The sequence below is a fragment of the Neofelis nebulosa genome, chromosome 8 (genome assembly GCF_028018385.1).
Source record: "Neofelis nebulosa isolate mNeoNeb1 chromosome 8, mNeoNeb1.pri, whole genome shotgun sequence".
Classification (NCBI taxonomy): domain Eukaryota; kingdom Metazoa; phylum Chordata; class Mammalia; order Carnivora; family Felidae; genus Neofelis; species Neofelis nebulosa.
The window spans coordinates 39,199,520-39,217,567 of record NC_080789.1 but is presented as its reverse complement, the minus strand read 5'-3'; the positions used below and the strand labels follow the sequence as shown (position 1 = coordinate 39,217,567).

The 18,048-nt window shown below is 34.6% G+C and overlaps 1 protein-coding gene across 8 annotated transcripts in view; it reads right to left on the bottom strand.

Moving 5' to 3' along the window:
- PPP1R12A (protein phosphatase 1 regulatory subunit 12A) overlaps nucleotides 1-18,048 on the bottom strand; it is a 161,343-nt gene that overhangs the window by 42,982 nt on the left and 100,313 nt on the right. For 5 of the 8 annotated variants that reach the window (XR_009265504.1, XM_058741927.1, XM_058741926.1 and 2 more), the window contains exons 9-14: nucleotides 13,482-13,603; nucleotides 4,801-5,016; nucleotides 2,699-2,793; nucleotides 1,788-1,892; nucleotides 728-895; nucleotides 157-333 (exon numbers count right to left, since the gene is read on the bottom strand). Coding sequence is in view for 7 of the 8 variants with exons in the window: in XM_058741927.1 (XP_058597910.1) it covers nucleotides 157-333; nucleotides 728-895; nucleotides 1,788-1,892; nucleotides 2,699-2,793; nucleotides 4,801-5,016; nucleotides 13,482-13,603 (883 nt within the window). In the remaining variant the exon portion in view is untranslated. The remainder of the gene's footprint in view (nucleotides 1-156; nucleotides 334-727; nucleotides 896-1,787; nucleotides 1,893-2,698; nucleotides 2,794-4,800; nucleotides 5,017-13,481; nucleotides 13,604-18,048) is intronic. The other 3 variants (XM_058741931.1, XM_058741929.1, XM_058741930.1) reach the window with 2 other exon arrangements.

Here is an 18,048-nt window from a genome sequence, read left to right as displayed (position 1 = left end):
TTACATCAGTTCATGTAGTTCTGAGCTGATACAGGTTATTTCACTTATTAACCTAATGAAGAGATGGTCACCAACTTGACAAGGTTAAAAAGCAAAACAAACAACTTTCAGCACTGGGCAAGATACATCAGCAGTTCTATTAGGACCTTTACACACCTGCGTCTCTCCCTGACCTCTGATGTGGAGGAGACAGTGCCAGCAGTAGTTGTAGTCAGGGTTGTGGTTGAGGCTGCAGCATTTACAACAGTTGGAGCAACAGGGATGGTCACTGCCGTAGGAACACTGTCCTTTTCTTTTTCAGTACTATCCTCAGCCCACAAACGATTTGAGGTACTATCGCATCATAAGCAGCAACACAAAAAGAGAAAAGGAAAACAGCTAAACAATGAAAGCACTTTCTAGCAGCTGAAACATGTGACTACAGGGATGGATTTTTTTAAAACATGAGGCAAGACATCTTTGAACTATGAACCAGAAGTCTCACCCAGAGCTGTCAAAGGGAGAAATTTACATTTTAAGCAGCCTGATTCAAGGAAAGTTAATAATTCAAGAACTTCGTTTTTCCCCAGACATGCATAATTGCCTGTTTTTGGAACCAATTTTTGCTTGTAAATAATTTTAAAAGGTAAATGAAAAAATCCAGAGCCCCACAATCTTCTAAACAAAAATGCATGCACATACATAAGCACACAGTAGGCCTGAACACAAAATGTTATCTGTGACTCACCTGCTTTGTGTGCCTGTTGAGGAAGAACCCGTTGTAATCTTTGTAGTAGTGCTTGTGCTGGAAAGCAGGCTTTTCTGAAGCCCAGCTGCAGAGGTAACTGTTGGTGTTGATGTGGTGCTTGGAACACTAGAACTAATCAAATCATCTTGTCTTCTACCAAAGGAGCAACTGAAGGAAAGAGTCATATCTATATAGGATGTGTCTGTATGTGTAGTCTACAGTTAATGTCTATACATTACACAGATACACAAGGCTAGGAAAAATCTAAAAAACTGTGTTCCTAAATACACCACCGGCTCCAGCACCAAGAGTTGCATCTACAACTTGCTAGAGTCTAGATGATTTCACTAATTTGGTAGTGTATCATTTTACTGCCTCCCACCTCCCTGGACAGGACTCAAACATGTTCTGATCTGGTATTTTACGTTTCTGGAACTATTAACAGACCATATGGTCATGCCAGGCTGGGTCTGAGGAAAACACTTAGGTCTGGTTTTACTCAGGGAAAGTTAAGATCAACCTTTTTGAAGAAAAGTATTTTAGCAATGAGTCACATCCTTAGGAGTGACCCATGCCTATATTATAATTGCTCATCTTTTACTCTTCTTTTTGGTTGTTTTTAACAGAGAAAATATTTATGGTTTTTTCCCCCCTCCTCTCCAATATGACATTACCAACATTTCAATTCAAGAAATTACCATCTCTCCGAGTTCTAAGAAAAGTGGAAACTTCCAGGTCACTAAATAATGCCCAGATCAATTAAGACACTGATCTATTTCAACTTCTCTAGTCAATTATATAATGAGTTCCTTCTAAATATGCTACAACCTAAAAGATGCTTCCTAATATATCAAATCTAATTATACATAATATATATAAAAGTAAAAACAAATTTTCATCTACCTCTAAATATATATTCTGGACTTTTAAATGACGTTTTATTTAAACAATGAAAGCGCGTTAATATCATTTTCTTAATGATACTAAATTGAGGGCTCTAAACAAACTGCCTCATATTTTTATAAAAGAATGCATAAAAGTTACTTAAGAATTATATTACCTTTTATGGTAAGCTGATCCTTCATTAACTGAGCTATTCTTTTTGAGATCATCTTCCCATTTTCTTCTTGTATAGGAGCTACTCGTTCGTAAACTTGAAGAGTCTCTGTGAAAAGAGTATCTTTCAAATTCTGGTATATAATTTTAAAACAGGATTAAGAAAGCTGTCTATTAAAAAACATCAGTAGAAGCAGAAACTAGTAAAATCCCTTAAGAAAATGCTTTGGAATATTTACTAAGAAATGAAAGTAATTCCAGTTCTAAGATTCTATCCCTAAGGTATAATCCTAACTACAGTGGGGAAAATTAAGATATTTACAGAAGTTTTACTTATGATCATAAAATACCAATTTAAATGTCCATATTTGGAGAGGGGAAATAGTTACTTAAACCTCAATAGACCTACTCTATGGAACATAATGCACTGATGAAAACCAACGCTTACTGAAGATATGTATGAACACATAAGACTACGTATGAGATGTGAGGTAAAAACAAACAAACAAAAAAGTCAAGACACAAAACTGGATGTGATAACATGACTACAACTATATTTAAAAGTTCTCATACCCCATGTGCTGAAAATAGGAAGAAAGAAACTAAAATGTTGACAGTGATTAAGAGCTTTTTCTCCTTTCTTTCTCCTTTTCTGTAGGTTTCAACTATTTGGAGAGTCTGTACTAGATTAGTTTGTGACCTCATCTGGCACCACTGTCCCAACTACAATGTGTTTTGTTTTGATTTTGCCATTTCATCAATATACAAATCTGCATCTCCTCAGGACCTTCTATTTGGTGTTCTTCCCACAATCCATATATCCCACAGAGTTACAACAATGCTCATGTTTTCATTGTCATGCTAGATAATAAAGATTTCATAGTAAAAACATAAAGCAAATCATAATGAATCCACCTGTTTTCTTTCTCTTCAATGTCAGATGTACTGGCTAGTCGTCTTGGTATTGTAGGTGCAACATATGCAAGCCTAGTTCCTTTACTATCTTTCTCCTACACAACAGGAAAAAAAATGAGTGAAAAATAAATCTGTGATTACAGGAACCGCTAAAAGTACTAAGGAAAGAGTATTCAACAATGTACAATTATACAATTACAATTATACAACCATAACAGTTTACTTTATAGTATTTCCACAGCTCCTACCTATACTCTTTAAAATTAATGTCTATTAATATTTAAATACTTTAAGTGCCAGAGGACAGCCTGTTCAAACTGATTTTCTTTTCTTTCTCCTTTAATCTAGAATTAGACAATATTTTAATATAAGGAAAAAAATTCCTCATTTTAATGACTTTTTCTAAATTTCTATAACAGATTATGTAAGGTAATGCAGTATAATATAATAAAATATTCTTATTTTTTTCCAGAGAAATAAGGTCTCAAATATGGTTAACTGGTAAGTCCTAATTATTTATGCTATGTAAGTTATTCATTACTTTGATATAACGTTAAAATATTCCGAACAAAAAATACTTAAGTTATATTTATCCAAATCCAGTTGAGAGTGCAGGAGCAATGGTATGATACATTCCCACTGTACTGGCATCAAGTACTTGGAAAATAATTAGGCAATCAATTTATACAAAATAAAAAACTTTAAAATTACTTGATGAGAAATTCTATTTCTGATTTCTGACACAAAGAAACAAACACTTTAAACAGAGGGACGAAACTATATGAAAAAAGTACAAGCGCTGAAAATATAGAAAAGAAATAATCCAGCAATATAAAATATATCTGAATAAACTGCATACATTCTATTTGATATAATTTAATACTATCCTTCAAATACAGTTATTAAAACTACTGATTAAAAGGAGATTGCTTTTGATGTAGCAGATATAAAACTGCAGATGCTAGATAAATGCAACTTATGAGTATAATTACATTACAGAATAAATAAATTCTAGAATAAATGCCCCCAATATATTTTATTATAAACTGTCTAGTGGAATAAAGCATTTGTTTAATTAAGTATAGTTTCATAATTTATTTTTTGAGCAAATCTGATCTTCCCAGTACTTACAGAAGCATACTTCATTTTATTGCACTTAACAGATACTGTGGTTTTTACAATTTGCAATTTGTTGCAACCCTGCATCAAGCAAGTCTATCCAAGCCATTTTCCAACAGCATTTGCTCACTTTGTGTCTCTATGTCACATTTTGGTGATTCCCACAATATTTCAAGGCTTTTCATTATTATCATATTTGTTACAGTGATTATAACTTGCTGAAAGCTCAAATTATGGTCAGCATATAAATATTTTTAAATTAAGGTATGTACATTTTCTTTAGACACAATGCTATTGTACACTTAGGAGGCTACAGCATAAATATATATAAAATTTATGAGTATATATACGAGTATAAAATATACATAAAATTAGAGTGTATGTGTGTGTGGAGATATATGTATATATATCTGTATATATATGTGTATATATACATATATATGTACATATATATATATACATATACACACACACACACACATATATATATATGTATGTATATGTGTGTGTGTGTGTGTATCCACACACATATACATACGGGAGAGAGAGGGAGGGCCTAAAAAGAGAGAGAATCTGAAGCAGACTCCACACCCAGCACAGAGTCTGACGCGGGGATCAATCTCACAACCATGAGATCATGACCTAAGCCAAAATCAAGAGGTAGACGCTTAACTGACTGAGCCACCCAGGTGCCTTATATAAATATATTTCTTATATACAGTGGAAAACAAAAAATTCATTTGACTTGCTTTATTGCAGTGGTCTGGAGCCAAACCCACAATATCTCTGAGGTGTGCCTATAATTCCATATTGACATTTAAGGTAGGTCTATTTGTATTATCATGTAAAATTCATTAAGTCAGGTGAATTAAGTTGATACACAAATTTAATAATGACACAAAGTAGAAAATCTATCAGATTTCATGTTCCTGGAAAACAAATGATTAGAGTGTTGATAGAAACCAGATGATGAAATAAGTCACCTTTTCTTTATTATCCAAAGAGGAGGAGAGTCTGGGACTCGAAGCTGAACGTATAACACCTGCAGTGTCTTTTTCTTTCTGAGCCTCTTTAGATGCTGTGATTTCTGCAAGTGCGCCATAACTGCCAGTCTTTCTAAGTCCTAACCTCCAAGATGCAGGAGACTCGTCTTTTCTCTCTTCTTCTTTGGGAGAAATTTTTGTAGCTGAGGTTGGAAACTGTTATTTTATTTTTAAGGAAAAGAAAAAGTAATTATCAACACTGATCAATCCTTAAGCTGGAAATAACAAATTTACAGATAATATGTCTGAAATTATAGTTAATAGTTTCAGGAGAAACACTTTTACTAAGTAGGTTAATGTCTTAGTAAAAAATGTAAAGATCTAAAACTGGAAAAAAAATAGAACTACCTTTCCAAAAGTTAGATTTAAGAAAACACACTCCACACTTTATAGCACACAGAAAAATTATAATGCAAATACAGAGGACAGAAATGAGCACACCATAAGGACTTTAAAACCATGCATCTCTGGAACCAATATTCATATTAAACTTGTTATATTGTAACCTCATAAATCCTTGCACATAGGAATGCCTCACCATGGATTTTTCACCCTTATTGGGCACAAGAACAATGCCAGTTTTGCGCAAGCCCTGCCTCCATGATGCAGGATCTACTGATTCCACCACAGGCATGATAGGAGCAATGAAATCATACTAAAGCCAATTAAAATAAGACAGGTAAAGAGATAAAGATTGAAAGCACAAAACAAAAAAGGAAGTTATAAACAAAACATACTTTTTTCTGTTTAAAAGAATTTTGTAACAAAACCCAATAACTGGGTAATGATCCAATCTTAAAAGTAACTGGGAACAAATCTAATTTTAGCATAAGAGAAAGAATCTGAAAGAATCTAATAAAGAAATTTCTAAAGCAATTAAAGGCACATGGAGCAAATACTATAGTACTTGAATGAACAGACTACTGCATTTGAATTTTATTTTTATTCATTTATATACTTGGGTTAAGAATTTTTTTTTAATCCAGCATAATCAACAAAAAGTACTAAGTGATGTTATCTTCCACTTAGAATATTTAATTCAGTATATTTTTAGTATCATAGCCTTAAACTTACTTTTTGATTTTACCACCAAATATTAATTTTAACATTTCAACTAAAAACTATTCTTTTGTACAAATATTTATTTCATTTTCAAGGCTTCCAAGAGCCCTAAAAATGAAACATTTGTTGTCTTTAACTAGTTCATTTCATGAACTTCACTGTTTAAATATTTAACCACAGTTAAGAACAGATGGGTGAATATAGCAACTAACTAGTTGCTATAAGCATAGGATATGGGTAATTAAAAAAAAAAGAAAAAAAACTTTCTTCCATATTTATTGCCAAAGTTTGATATAATTAGCATTTCAGAGTGCTTGCTTGTTTAAGCACCCAGAATGTCAGAGGGCTACTTCATAGACAAAACTATTATGATGGTAAGATATCTCTGGTACTTCTAGTAAGTAATTCCTATCAATAAGGTCATAAATAGCCTCATGATATACAGTGCACTGAGGCATTCCAGGGATGCCAGAATAAAATCACAAGGGCGCTGTGGTATACTTTCAAGTTTTGAGAGAAAGCACAGTGACATCTGTTGGACATGGCACAAATTGCCACTGTTAACTTACTTGCACTTAACTATTTAATAAATGAAACAAATACTTCTTTTGGCCAAGTGGCACTGTGAAAAAAATTAACAAAACATTAAGGATTCCACTGACTGAGAAAGTCCAAGAACCTCTGTAACATTTTATACAACAATACAGACACTGAGATGACAAGTTTTTGATTTCTGTGTCTAAACTCATAGGGACCATCTAAGAATAGAGATTGGCCAGCTTTTCTGTAAAGGACCAGACTGTGAATTTTAGGCTTTGCAGACCACAGAGTCACTGTTGTAACTATTCATCCACAGTGTTGTACAAAAGTAACCACAGGTAATACAGAAGAGAATAAATGTGGCTGTGTTTCTAATAAAACTTATTTAGATATACTGAAATTTAAGTTTGGGTTACAAAATATTCTTTTGATTTTTCCCCTCCAACCATTTAAAAATATTAAAACCTTGGGGTGCCTGGGTGGCTCAGTCGGTTAAGCATCTGACTTTGGATCAGGTCATGATCTCACAGCTTGTGAGTTCAAGCCCCGCGTTAGGCTCTGTGCTGACAGCTCAGAGCCTAGAGCCTGGAGCCTGCTTCGGATTCTGTGTCTCCCTCGCTCTCTCTGCCCCTCCCCCACTTGCTCTGTCTGTCTCTGTCACTCTCTCTCAAAAAAAAAGTAAAAACGGGGGCGCCTGGGTGGCTCAGTCGGTTAAATGTCTGACTTAAGCTCAGGTCACGATCTTGCAGTCCGTGAGTTCGAGCCCTGCGTAGAGCCTGGAGCCTGCTTCCCATTCTGTGTCTCCCTCTCTCTCTGTCCCTCCCCCATTCATATTCTGTCTCTCTCTGTCTCAAAAATAAATAAACGTTAAAAAAAATTTAAAAAAAATAAGTAAAAACATTTGGAAAATTTTTTTAAATATATATTAAAACCAGGGGTGCCTGGGTGGCTCAGTTAGTTAAGTAGCCGACTCTTGATTTTGGCTCAGGGCAAGATCTCACAGTTCCTGAGTTTGAGCCCCGCATCGAACTCTGCACTGACAGCGCGGATCCTGCTTGGGATTCTCTCTCTCCCTCCCCCTCTGCCCCTCCCCTGCTTGCACTCCGTCTCTCAAAATAAATTAAAAAAATATTAAAACCATTCTAACTTGTACAAAAACAAGTAATAGGCCAGTTTCACTCGACTATGGTTTGCTAATCCCTGCCTTGGAACCTCCCCAAAACTGGAAACAAAGTTACTCCTCCATGATAAAATAGATAACTTAACATTTACTGAATGTTACAAGAGAAGCTAACATTTAACAGATGTTTGCTCCCGCCAGTCCCTAAACTAAGTGCTTCACAGGAGTTATCTCGTTTAATCCTTACAACCACCCACTGAAATACTATTAATACTGCTATTTTAGAGTTGAGAAAAATGAAGCAGTATTAGCAATTTAAAATGGACATTTCTTGCACTGTAATGACTGATCTACCCCCATTCTGCCTAGTGTGAATTTGGATTTATTGGTTTATGTGTTTAAAAGTACCTTTCAATTTTACTTGGTCTGTAAATGAGTATCTCTGAAATATTCAACTATACCTATTCCCTGAAACTTTTCTTTTGGCTTTTGTAACGGGACACTGTTTTGACTTTCTTACTCTTTTGCCTACCCTCCTTCTTGGCCTTGTTGCTTTTGTCAGCACAGTCCTGCAACACAAGCATTTCAAGAGCCTGTTCTCCGATCTCTCATCTTCTCTTTCTACTTTCTTCTGAAGGCTGGGAACAGGGTCTTTTCTACTTCCTCAAGCTCAATATGAACTGTGCTCAGCTTATTTTCAAATTTATTATTTCTAGTTGAGTCTGATTCCTAAATTCCCAGTCCTAAATTTCTAATTACCTGGAGAATGGACCATCTAGAACTACAACTGGAACCTGAAACTCAACATACTTAAAATCAAACACCTTTATTTCCAAACTGGCTCTCCCTCAGTTCCCTATTTCTGTTAGTAGCACCAATAAATTTCTTCAATTCCCTATGTTTGAAACTTCATAGCCATGTTAGACTTCTTCTCTGTCATCGTCCTTCATTTATAAATTAGCTGCCAAGTCTCTGAAACTCCTCTCCTTCTGAAGAGAAACTCTTCTCCTTCTAAGAACTGCCACTTCTCTATGTTTTTTTATCATCTTGGGCAACTTCAATGATTTTCTAATACATCTTCTTTCAATTAGTCTCTCACCTTCAAATACACCTGTACATTGCTACCAAAATTATATTCTATAAAGAATAATTCTTTCACGGCCTTGTTTAAACATCTTCTGATTCTCTACTATCCATCAAACTAAAAATGTTACCAGAGAAATGAAGACATTCCACAATTTGGCTTTACTATTCCTGTTTTACTTTGTATATGTACTCTAGATATCAAACTAAACAATTTATTTTCCTGCAGAAGATTCTACATTGTCCCTACTTTGTTCACATTGTTTCTCTTTTTTTCCTTTCAGCAAATTGTACAAACTCTCCTGCTAGTTGAAATACTACTTTACTCATTCAAGATCTCAAATGTTCTAATTTTATTACCTCAAATCAAATAGGATCTCTTTCATTTTTAAACCATCATTCTGTATTTGTACACTTCTACTGGCATACTGCAATATACCACAGTACAAAGTAGTTTTTTATTAAATTATTATTATACTTAATTGGATTCAATTAACCAAAGCATTTAATTCCAAGAAAATTCTGAACTTTTTCCATCTAGTAAAGTAAATACAGTTTACCCTATCAGAATTTATGTGCATACAGCAAAGTAGGCAATCTTTTTCCGAGATCCCAAACAATATTTATTTTTTTAAGTTTTTTATTTTATTTATTTTGAGAGAGAAAGCAAACAGGGAGAAGGAGGGCGGGGGAGAGAGACAGAGAGAGAGAAAATCTCAAGCAGGCTCCATACTCAGCACGGAGCCCGATACAGGGCTCAAACTCATGAACCATGAGATCACGACCTGAGCCGAAATTAACAGTTGGATGCTTAACTGACCAAGACACACAAAGGAGCCCCAACCAAAAATATTTATTTTGACAAAAGAGGGGTATATAAACTTACTGTTACAATTTTAAAGATTAGAGATGCTTGAGTGGCTCAGTTGGTTGAGCATCTGACTTTGGCTCAGGTCAGGATCTCACAGTTCATAGGTTTGGGCCCATACTGGGCTCACTGCTGTCAGTGCTGAGCCTGCTTTGGATCCTGTTCCCTTCCTTCTATATCCCTCCCCCACTTGCACTCTCTCTCAAAAATAAAAATATTGGGGCGCCTGGGTGGCTCAGTCGGTTAAGGGTCCAACTTCAGCTCAGATCACGATCTCGCGGTCCGTGAGTTTGAGCCCGGCGTCGGGCTCTGGGCTGATGGCTCAGAGCCTGGAGCCTGCTTCCAATTCTGTGTCTCCCTCTCTCTCTGCCCCTCCCCCATTCATGCTCTGTCTCTCTCTGTCTCAAAAATAAATAAACATTAAAAAAATTAAATAAATAAATAAATAAATAAATAAAAATAAAAATACTAAACAATTTTTTAAAGATTACTTATTTTTAAAAATAATCTCTACACCTATCGTGGGGTTTGAATTCATGAACCCAAGATTGAGTCACATGCTCTCCCAACTGAGCCAGCCAGGCACCCCTACTGTTAAAATTTTAAATCATAAAACCAAACTGATGGTATTATAGAAAACATCTCCACAAATCATAAGCCTGATCTTACTGCTACAGAAATATTCTTTAATTTTAGCTGAAGAGTTAAGAACTTAAGGGAAAATCATTTAGAGCGAATATATCTATGTTTCTCTGTAACTGCCACCCTGAGTTGTTAGAAAATGTAAGTGATATTTAATACTGCTTTAGAGCTTCTGTTTTGTGATCTATTCCTTACCATGAGTGTATGAGTATGTATTTATATATAGTTTATGCAATGGTGGAGAAAACAAAACTTAGCATACCTCTGTGCAAATATCGAAAGCAGAGTAGTGAGTGAGAATCTAAAAATAGAATTCTTAACTGCAAAATCTTTTAAGATGCATTTACAGATTAACAATTCATCTAAGGCAATTCATCTGTTAGGTCTCTAAGTTACAGGAAAATTCCTGAAACTAACTTAGAAACATTAAAATGCTAAATTAACATTACAAAGTATCACTGAACAAAATAAAAGGCTTTAAAAAGTCATACAAAATAAGTAAGATTGCTCCATCCATTAAAATAATACTTCACATTTTCTATATACCACAACTTTGTTGATTTGAATAAAATTTGGCTACAAAACCCTTAAGATCTTAAGACTGAAACAATATAATCTTCCAAGTAAGTTATGATGCTTGAAATTGAGAATAAAGTGGAGTTTCTAAATATACAAATCATAGAAAACACTTGTTATTAGATCAATTTAATTACAGAATCAGAAGTAATTCTGAACAAGGATTTTTATAGCAAAGAGGTTAATCTAACAGATATTAAGAGCAATTAAGTTATTAAATTTGGGGCTATGCTTGAGAAAAATATAGTTGATTGAAAGAAGTCCACTGTAATTGTTTGACTATAGCAGGAAAGAGACTGCTTAGCTAAATACTGAAAAGAATGAGAGCCAGTTTTTCTTGGCCAGATATTTCAGAGGGATGGAGCTTCTTGTGAACTTCTGATAATCCTATAGTTTTAACAGATAATAAATCAAAAAAGCTAAAGTTTGGTAATCACTGAAGAAGTATAGAAGGACTCTAGAATTAAATAAAGTTTAGTTAAAGCAGCCTATGTTGACTCCAGTTATACCATGATAATCATGTTGAAAATTCTACAGAGAGATTGCCCCTGAAAAATTTCATTTTTAAGCATATGTAATTATGATCTTATGAACATGAGTTCTACCTAACTTCAAGAAGCCCTCAGCTCTGGAATACAGAAGGTAAGATAAATCACTCATATAGTTTCCTGATATTCAAACTGTACCAATGAAATCCATGCATTTCTACTACTATGAACCCACAATACCAATTTCCTTAGGAAGAGTTTTAGAAGAGGATCATTACTAGTGGTATGGATTTTCTCTAGTTTATTATTCTAAAGGGTTCACATTTTGATCACTTGAAGCCAAATCCAAAATTAGCAATACTGACAACATAACAGAAACACTATGGGAATTTAAAAATCAAACCCACACAAACCAAATAATGTCAGATAAGCAACAAAATAAGAAGTCCAAAGGCACAGACATGACAGTTAAACACAATGTACAATCCCTCAGTGGACCCTTGATTTGAAGAAAAAACAAACAGAAAAACATTAGTAGGAGGACAAGTGAAAAAATCTTCACTATGGTTTGTATATAACGATCACAGATCAGAGTATTATATCAAAGTTAAATATCTTAAATAGGATCATTTTAGTATGGGAATGAAGGATAATGCTTTTGTATTTAGGAGATACATATTCAAGTATTTAGGGGTAAAGTGTTATATTGATTGCACTCAATTCTTAAATGTTTCCACAAAAAAGTGTGTGTATGTGTGTGCATATGTGTGTGCGTGTATATGTAAACAGAGAGGGAAATGAATACGCTCATTAAAGACAAGTAAGGGTTGGTGGGGAGAAGCTTTAAAAAGAGAGAGCAGTGGTAAAAAAAACCAGAAACAAAAAAAAACCCCACAAAATAAAACAAAACCTGTAATCTTTAATTTGGGTCAAATGAAGTACAGGTTCTGGAGTAGCAGGGAAAAGCAAAATCTTTAAAAATATCAACAAACTAGTTGGAAAGCACTGTTTGGTGGAGAAAAGGAAGCAAAAGGACAGAGCCCACGTGGAGAACAGAATAAAGGAGAAGAGGAAGAAATGAAACTAACATTGTGGGAGTACTTTGTCACTAGCCAGGCTCTCTCTCAACCAACACTTACAATGCTAACTTACTCTTTTGTTTTTGTTTTGTCTTTCTTTCTCCTGACAGATAAGGAGACAGTAACTTGCTTAAGGTCCTTACAATTAAAGGGGTAGAGGGGTTCAGGTGTGGATCTCTGCTTTGTCTGACATCAGAGATCATGCTCTTAATGGCATACCATACTTGCAAATCTAGTGCTTTGTAGAGTTAGAAAATCTAGATTCCATGTAAGAAACACAACAGATGAGGGGCACCTGGGTGGCTCAGTTGGTTGAGCATCTGACTTGGCCCAGGGCATGATCTCGAGGTTCGAGAGTTTGAGCCCCACATTGGGCTCTGTGCTGATAGCTCAGAGTCTGGAGCCTGCTTCAGATTCTATGTCTCTCTCTCTCTCTCTCTGTCCCTCCCCTGCTGTGCTCTCTCGAAAAGGAATAAACATAAAAAAAAAAAAAAGAAACACAACAGATGAACAAGGGGAAGGGAAGGAAAAATAAGATAAAAACAGAGGGAGGCAAACCATAAGAAACTCTTAACTACAAAGAACAAACTCAGGGTTGTTGGAGGGGAGGTAGGTGCGGGGGGGGGGGGGGGCGCGCTAAATCGATGATGGGCATTAAGGAGGGCACTTGCTGGTATGCACACGGGGTGTTATACGGAAGTGATGAATCACTGGGTTCTATTCCTGAAACCAATACTGTACTGAATGTTAACTAACTTGAATTTAAATAAAAACAAAACAAAAAGGAAAATCTAGATTCTAGCTCTGTCCTTGACTTGTGGTAGTACTTTTTGTGCTTAACTCACACACATGTGAAATTAACAAAATGTACCTCTACTTATCAACAGGGATAAAGGATACAAAACCCATGTTTCTCAAAAATTCAGTACAAATAAAAAATACAAAGCCATTAGTTTTTATATGCAAACTAATACTTTAAAAATTATATTAAAAAAAAGAATGTAATATGGTTCAAAGAAAATCTTAGTCAAATTAAAAAGGAAAAATACATTCTTGTTCTAAACTTTACTTTTGGAATAAAGTATACAAATTTAAGAATTGTCTTAATGCTTTAGTATTTAAACAGAATAGATGTATTTTTAGCAGACAAAAATTTGGCTTACCTTTTTAATAGGTGACGTAGGTGTGGCCTGACCAGATGACACAGGTGTTGTAACAGCTACAGGAGCTGCTTGTGTACTAGATGTATTGGCATTAGTTACAGAAGCCATAGGTTTTGTCTTATCTATCACAAAAACACAAAAAAACATGGAGTCAAGAGTTGGTATGGACTACTTCAATGTCTAGATAAACAGTATTTTATATTCATTTTTGCTTAAGGTTTTGTTAATTCAAGTCTTTTACCATTTTTATCCCTTTTAACAAGTGAATTTTTTCAAGGAGTTCCTAGAAATGCCTCAATATGTATGCTGAAATACATAACAGAACATGATGACAAACAACAAAGCTTCTAAGAATAAAAAGCAAAAACGGAATCTAACTTTTGTACTTTTAACACTATAAAAATACAAAAAAAATTTTAAGTTGAATGCATGAATACAGTGTAAGTATAAAGATTAAGTACATAAAATATTAAGTGTAAGTAAAAAGATTACAAGAGCTATGCAATTTTTCTAATACATCTACAATTTACCTTGCTTATTTAAAACTCATAGTTCCTCTTTATTCCAAGAAATTTAAAAACTGCTTTTTGTCAATAATCAGCTTATTTTCCTGTCAAATAGTATGCGTGTCATAAGGAGCATGCCTGCTCACCACTAAAAAGTCTACACTTAAATGAGAATATCAGCTGAATTAAGATTTAAATCTCTTTTCACAATGTATTGAGACAATTTCTAATTAACAATGAATTACTTAGAAAAAGATTTTTGAAAATTTAATGAAAATCAATCTGATGCTAGAAAAAATTCCAACTGTATTTGAAAAATTTACCTATAAATTTAAATCTATAAATTAACAGTAATTTATAAATGGGGCAGAAAGGTTTATTTTTCAAATGGTCAAAAATCATTTATCTAGTTTTAAAGTATTTCTTTAGTTTCAAAATGGGGGAGGACAGGTGGTATTCTACACTTTTGGGAAGAAGTATAGTACATACTTTAAAACCCTAAGAGATACTCATTTTCATTATACCTCTCTTCCTCCTTTAGGTCACTTTTCCAAAATTATTTTCTACCTTATCATTATTTTATGCTGTTACACTTTATAAGTAGACAGTATTAAAATATTCTTATCTTTAGGGCAAGTATAAACTTTCACTAAATAGTTCTGATTTGCACTGATTCATTCAATTCTATTTGTGACTAGGAAAATATCCACAAGAGGTTAATAAGGTGAAAAGCATCATATCTCAAACTATACCAAAGGACAAGACTAAAGTGACACATTTAAAAATCACTAAAGTCTTAGCTTTTCGAATAAAGTGAATGAGCTAAACTCAGTCTCATAAACTTTATTCTCAATGCTAAACAATACCTCTTTATTCAACAGAAGCCAAGCCTATTCGGCATAGTTAAGTACAAATCATGCATAATCTATTAGACCATCATCCTGGAAAACAGTCCACCTAACCGGAGAGTAACTCAACAAATATTTATTAAATGTTTCCATATTTCAAGTGCTAGGTACTGGGTCCTTAAGTTACTGTCCTACGCACTGGGGATATATCAGTTGATGAAAAAACCAAGTATCTTAACTGCATAGAGCTTACCGTCTAGTAGGAAGAATAAATAATAAACAAGATAAAAATTCATTGATTTTTTTTTCTCCTTTTTTCTTTTGGTTTAAAAATTTGCTTTCTGGGGCGCCTGGGTGGCGCAGTCGGTTAAGCGTCCGACTTCAGCCAGGTCACGATCTCGCGGTCCGTGAGTTCGAGCCCCGCGTCAGGCTCTGGGCTGACAGCTCAGAGCCCGGAGCCTGTTTCAGATTCTGTGTCTCCCTCTCTCTCTGCCCCTCCCCCGTTCATGCTCTGTCTCTCTCTCTGTCCCAAAAATAAATAAAAAACATTAAAAAAAAATTAAAAAAAAAAAAATTTGCTTTCTGATTAGTTAAATCTACACATGAAAGTTAAAATGGATATACATGTATGTAAACATTTAGGCTTCGTTTAAGAATAATGAAACAAACCTCAAGTGCCCACCATCCGACTTAACATTATTAATATTGTTAAAGTCCTTCTATAATTTGATTTCATTGAAGACTAAAAGTGTCAAGTTCTAGAGGAAAACAAACCAACCAACCTGAAAGCAAAAATATGCTTCCCTCCTCATTCCCTCAACTACCTCTAAAATTTATAAATCATTTGGAAGGAAATTAAACTTTTGGTTGAGTTCCTAATTTCAGCTGATTTATGAGGAAAAAAACACTCATAAAAAACAAACTCAGTAAATAATTTATGAAAGAAAATTCAGCACAATAGTTATTTTACATCAAATAGTTTCCCAAGGAAATAACCTTACAAAAAAGTAGAAAAAGAAATAGTTTAGAAATTGTCAAATCAAGCTATAGCTCTACAGGGAAATGACTGCTTTCTGAAGCTTGCCAAATAAAGTATGATAAAACCTTGTTGATGTTAAAAAAGTGAGACAGAGCAAACCATACAGCATTTACAAGGATTAATTCTTGAGATAGAGTCAAATTTTCCTGGCACAACCAACCACTAGCAACAGGAAGAACAAAATTATGATAGTACAATACTTCAGAGGGATATTTAAAGTTAGTTCAGTGAGAAACTGAGCAGAGAGTGATTGGTATGCTTAAACTCCAAATGTAGAATACAATGCAATTTGATGGCAATTAGTTCTATTTATAGTTACAAAATAGTACAGTTTAAAGAACTATCCGGATCATCTGGTCTAATTCTTATTTTACAAGAAAGAAAATTTCAACCAAAAGAGGTCAGACTTGCTTGTTAATGGCAAGACTGGCCTAAATCTGAAGTCTTGTTTGTTTTAAATAGTTCCCCAATGTCCAACACGGAACAGTAAATTGTATAGAAGGGGCCAATTAAGAATGTATTAGATAACAAAACCGCAGAAATTCCTGTGAGATGCTTGGATTCTTGAATTCTACTATGTAAGTAGTAATAGACCTCACACATTACTTAAAAGATCTGCGTGCTAGTTCTAGTTTTCTTGTGCATATGTACATATACTTAGTTTTGTAATGATGAATTTTACTACACTGGGGGCCAAAGCAGATCTCAAAGGGGGTAGATTAACTGTATAAAAATAATTTTAAAACTTGTGAAATATCTGAGTGAATTTAAATATCAATGATGTCATTTCATTTCCTAGTTTTCATAAAATAAGGGAAACAGAACAAATTTAACTGAAATGGTATTAAGCATTTATATTGATCATATTTAAACTAGTAGAGTTGAATTTTATAAAATTATTATGCAAAGCTAGCATTTATTATGGAGCACTCTTATAGAGTATCCATATAAAGTATTATTATCCTATTTTTATGGAGAAATCTAAGATCAAATAAGTTAACCACAAATACAATTACACTCATGAATCAGCCTGTGTTCTTAAACACTGTGCATGCCCATTCTCATATAATTTGCTTTTATAATTACAAACATTTTAATTAGCAGGTTATAAAAATGAATTATAATACTCAGTGATTACCTGTTGCTTTAGTTTCCAATTTTACCCAGACTGTCACCAAGGCAAAAGATATGCTGACTCACCTGACCAGCAATATGACAGCAATAAATTTAAAAATTATATACCTGGGGAATAGAATCTAGCCATTTATATAACTAAAAAACTCTTTGTGTATTACCAAAAAATAATTTTCCTGTAGGATTAGTAAGTTTCAAAAAAAAAAAAAAAAAAGGAATTTAAAACAAACAAATGGAGTACCTGTATGGCTCAGTTGGTTAAGTGTCTGACTTCAGCTCAGGTCATGATTTCTCGGTTTGTGCCCCACGTCAGGATCTGTGCTGACAACTTGGAACCTGCTTCAGATTCTGTTATTTCCCTTTCTCTCTGCCCCTCCCCTGATTGCATTTCGTGTGTGTGTGTCTCTCTCTCTCTCTCAAAAATAAACAAACATTAAAAATAACTAAATAGGGGCTCCTGGGTGGCTCAGTCGGTTAAGCGTCCGACTTCAGCTCAGGTCACACTCTCACGGTCTGTGAGTTCGAGCCCTGTGTCGGGCTCTGGGGCTGATGGCTCAGAGCCTGGAGCCCGCTTCCCATTCTGTGTCTCCCTCTCTCTCTGCCCCTCCCCCGCTCATGCTCTGTCTCTGTCTCAAAAATAAATAAAAATGTTAAAAAAAAATTTTTTTTTTAAAATAACTAAATAAATAAGACAAACACACTACCTGGTGACAAAGCTGGCCTTTATCTGCTTAGCAACATTTTGGTTTTTTGTTTTTTAATTTTTTTAGTGTTTATTTTTTTCAGAGAGAGAGAGAGAGAGAGACAGAGACAGAGAGACGGAGAGACAGAAAGACAGAGCACAAGCAGAGGAGGTGCAGAGAGAGAGGGAGGCACAGAATCTGAAGCAGGCTCCAGGCTTTGAGCTGTCAGCACAGAGCTGGATGCAGGGCTCGAACCCACAGACTGGGAGATCATGACCTGAGCCAAAGTCAGCGGCTTAACCGACTGAGTCACCCAGGTGCCCTGCAACATTTTGCTTTTAATGAGAAAAGGTAATC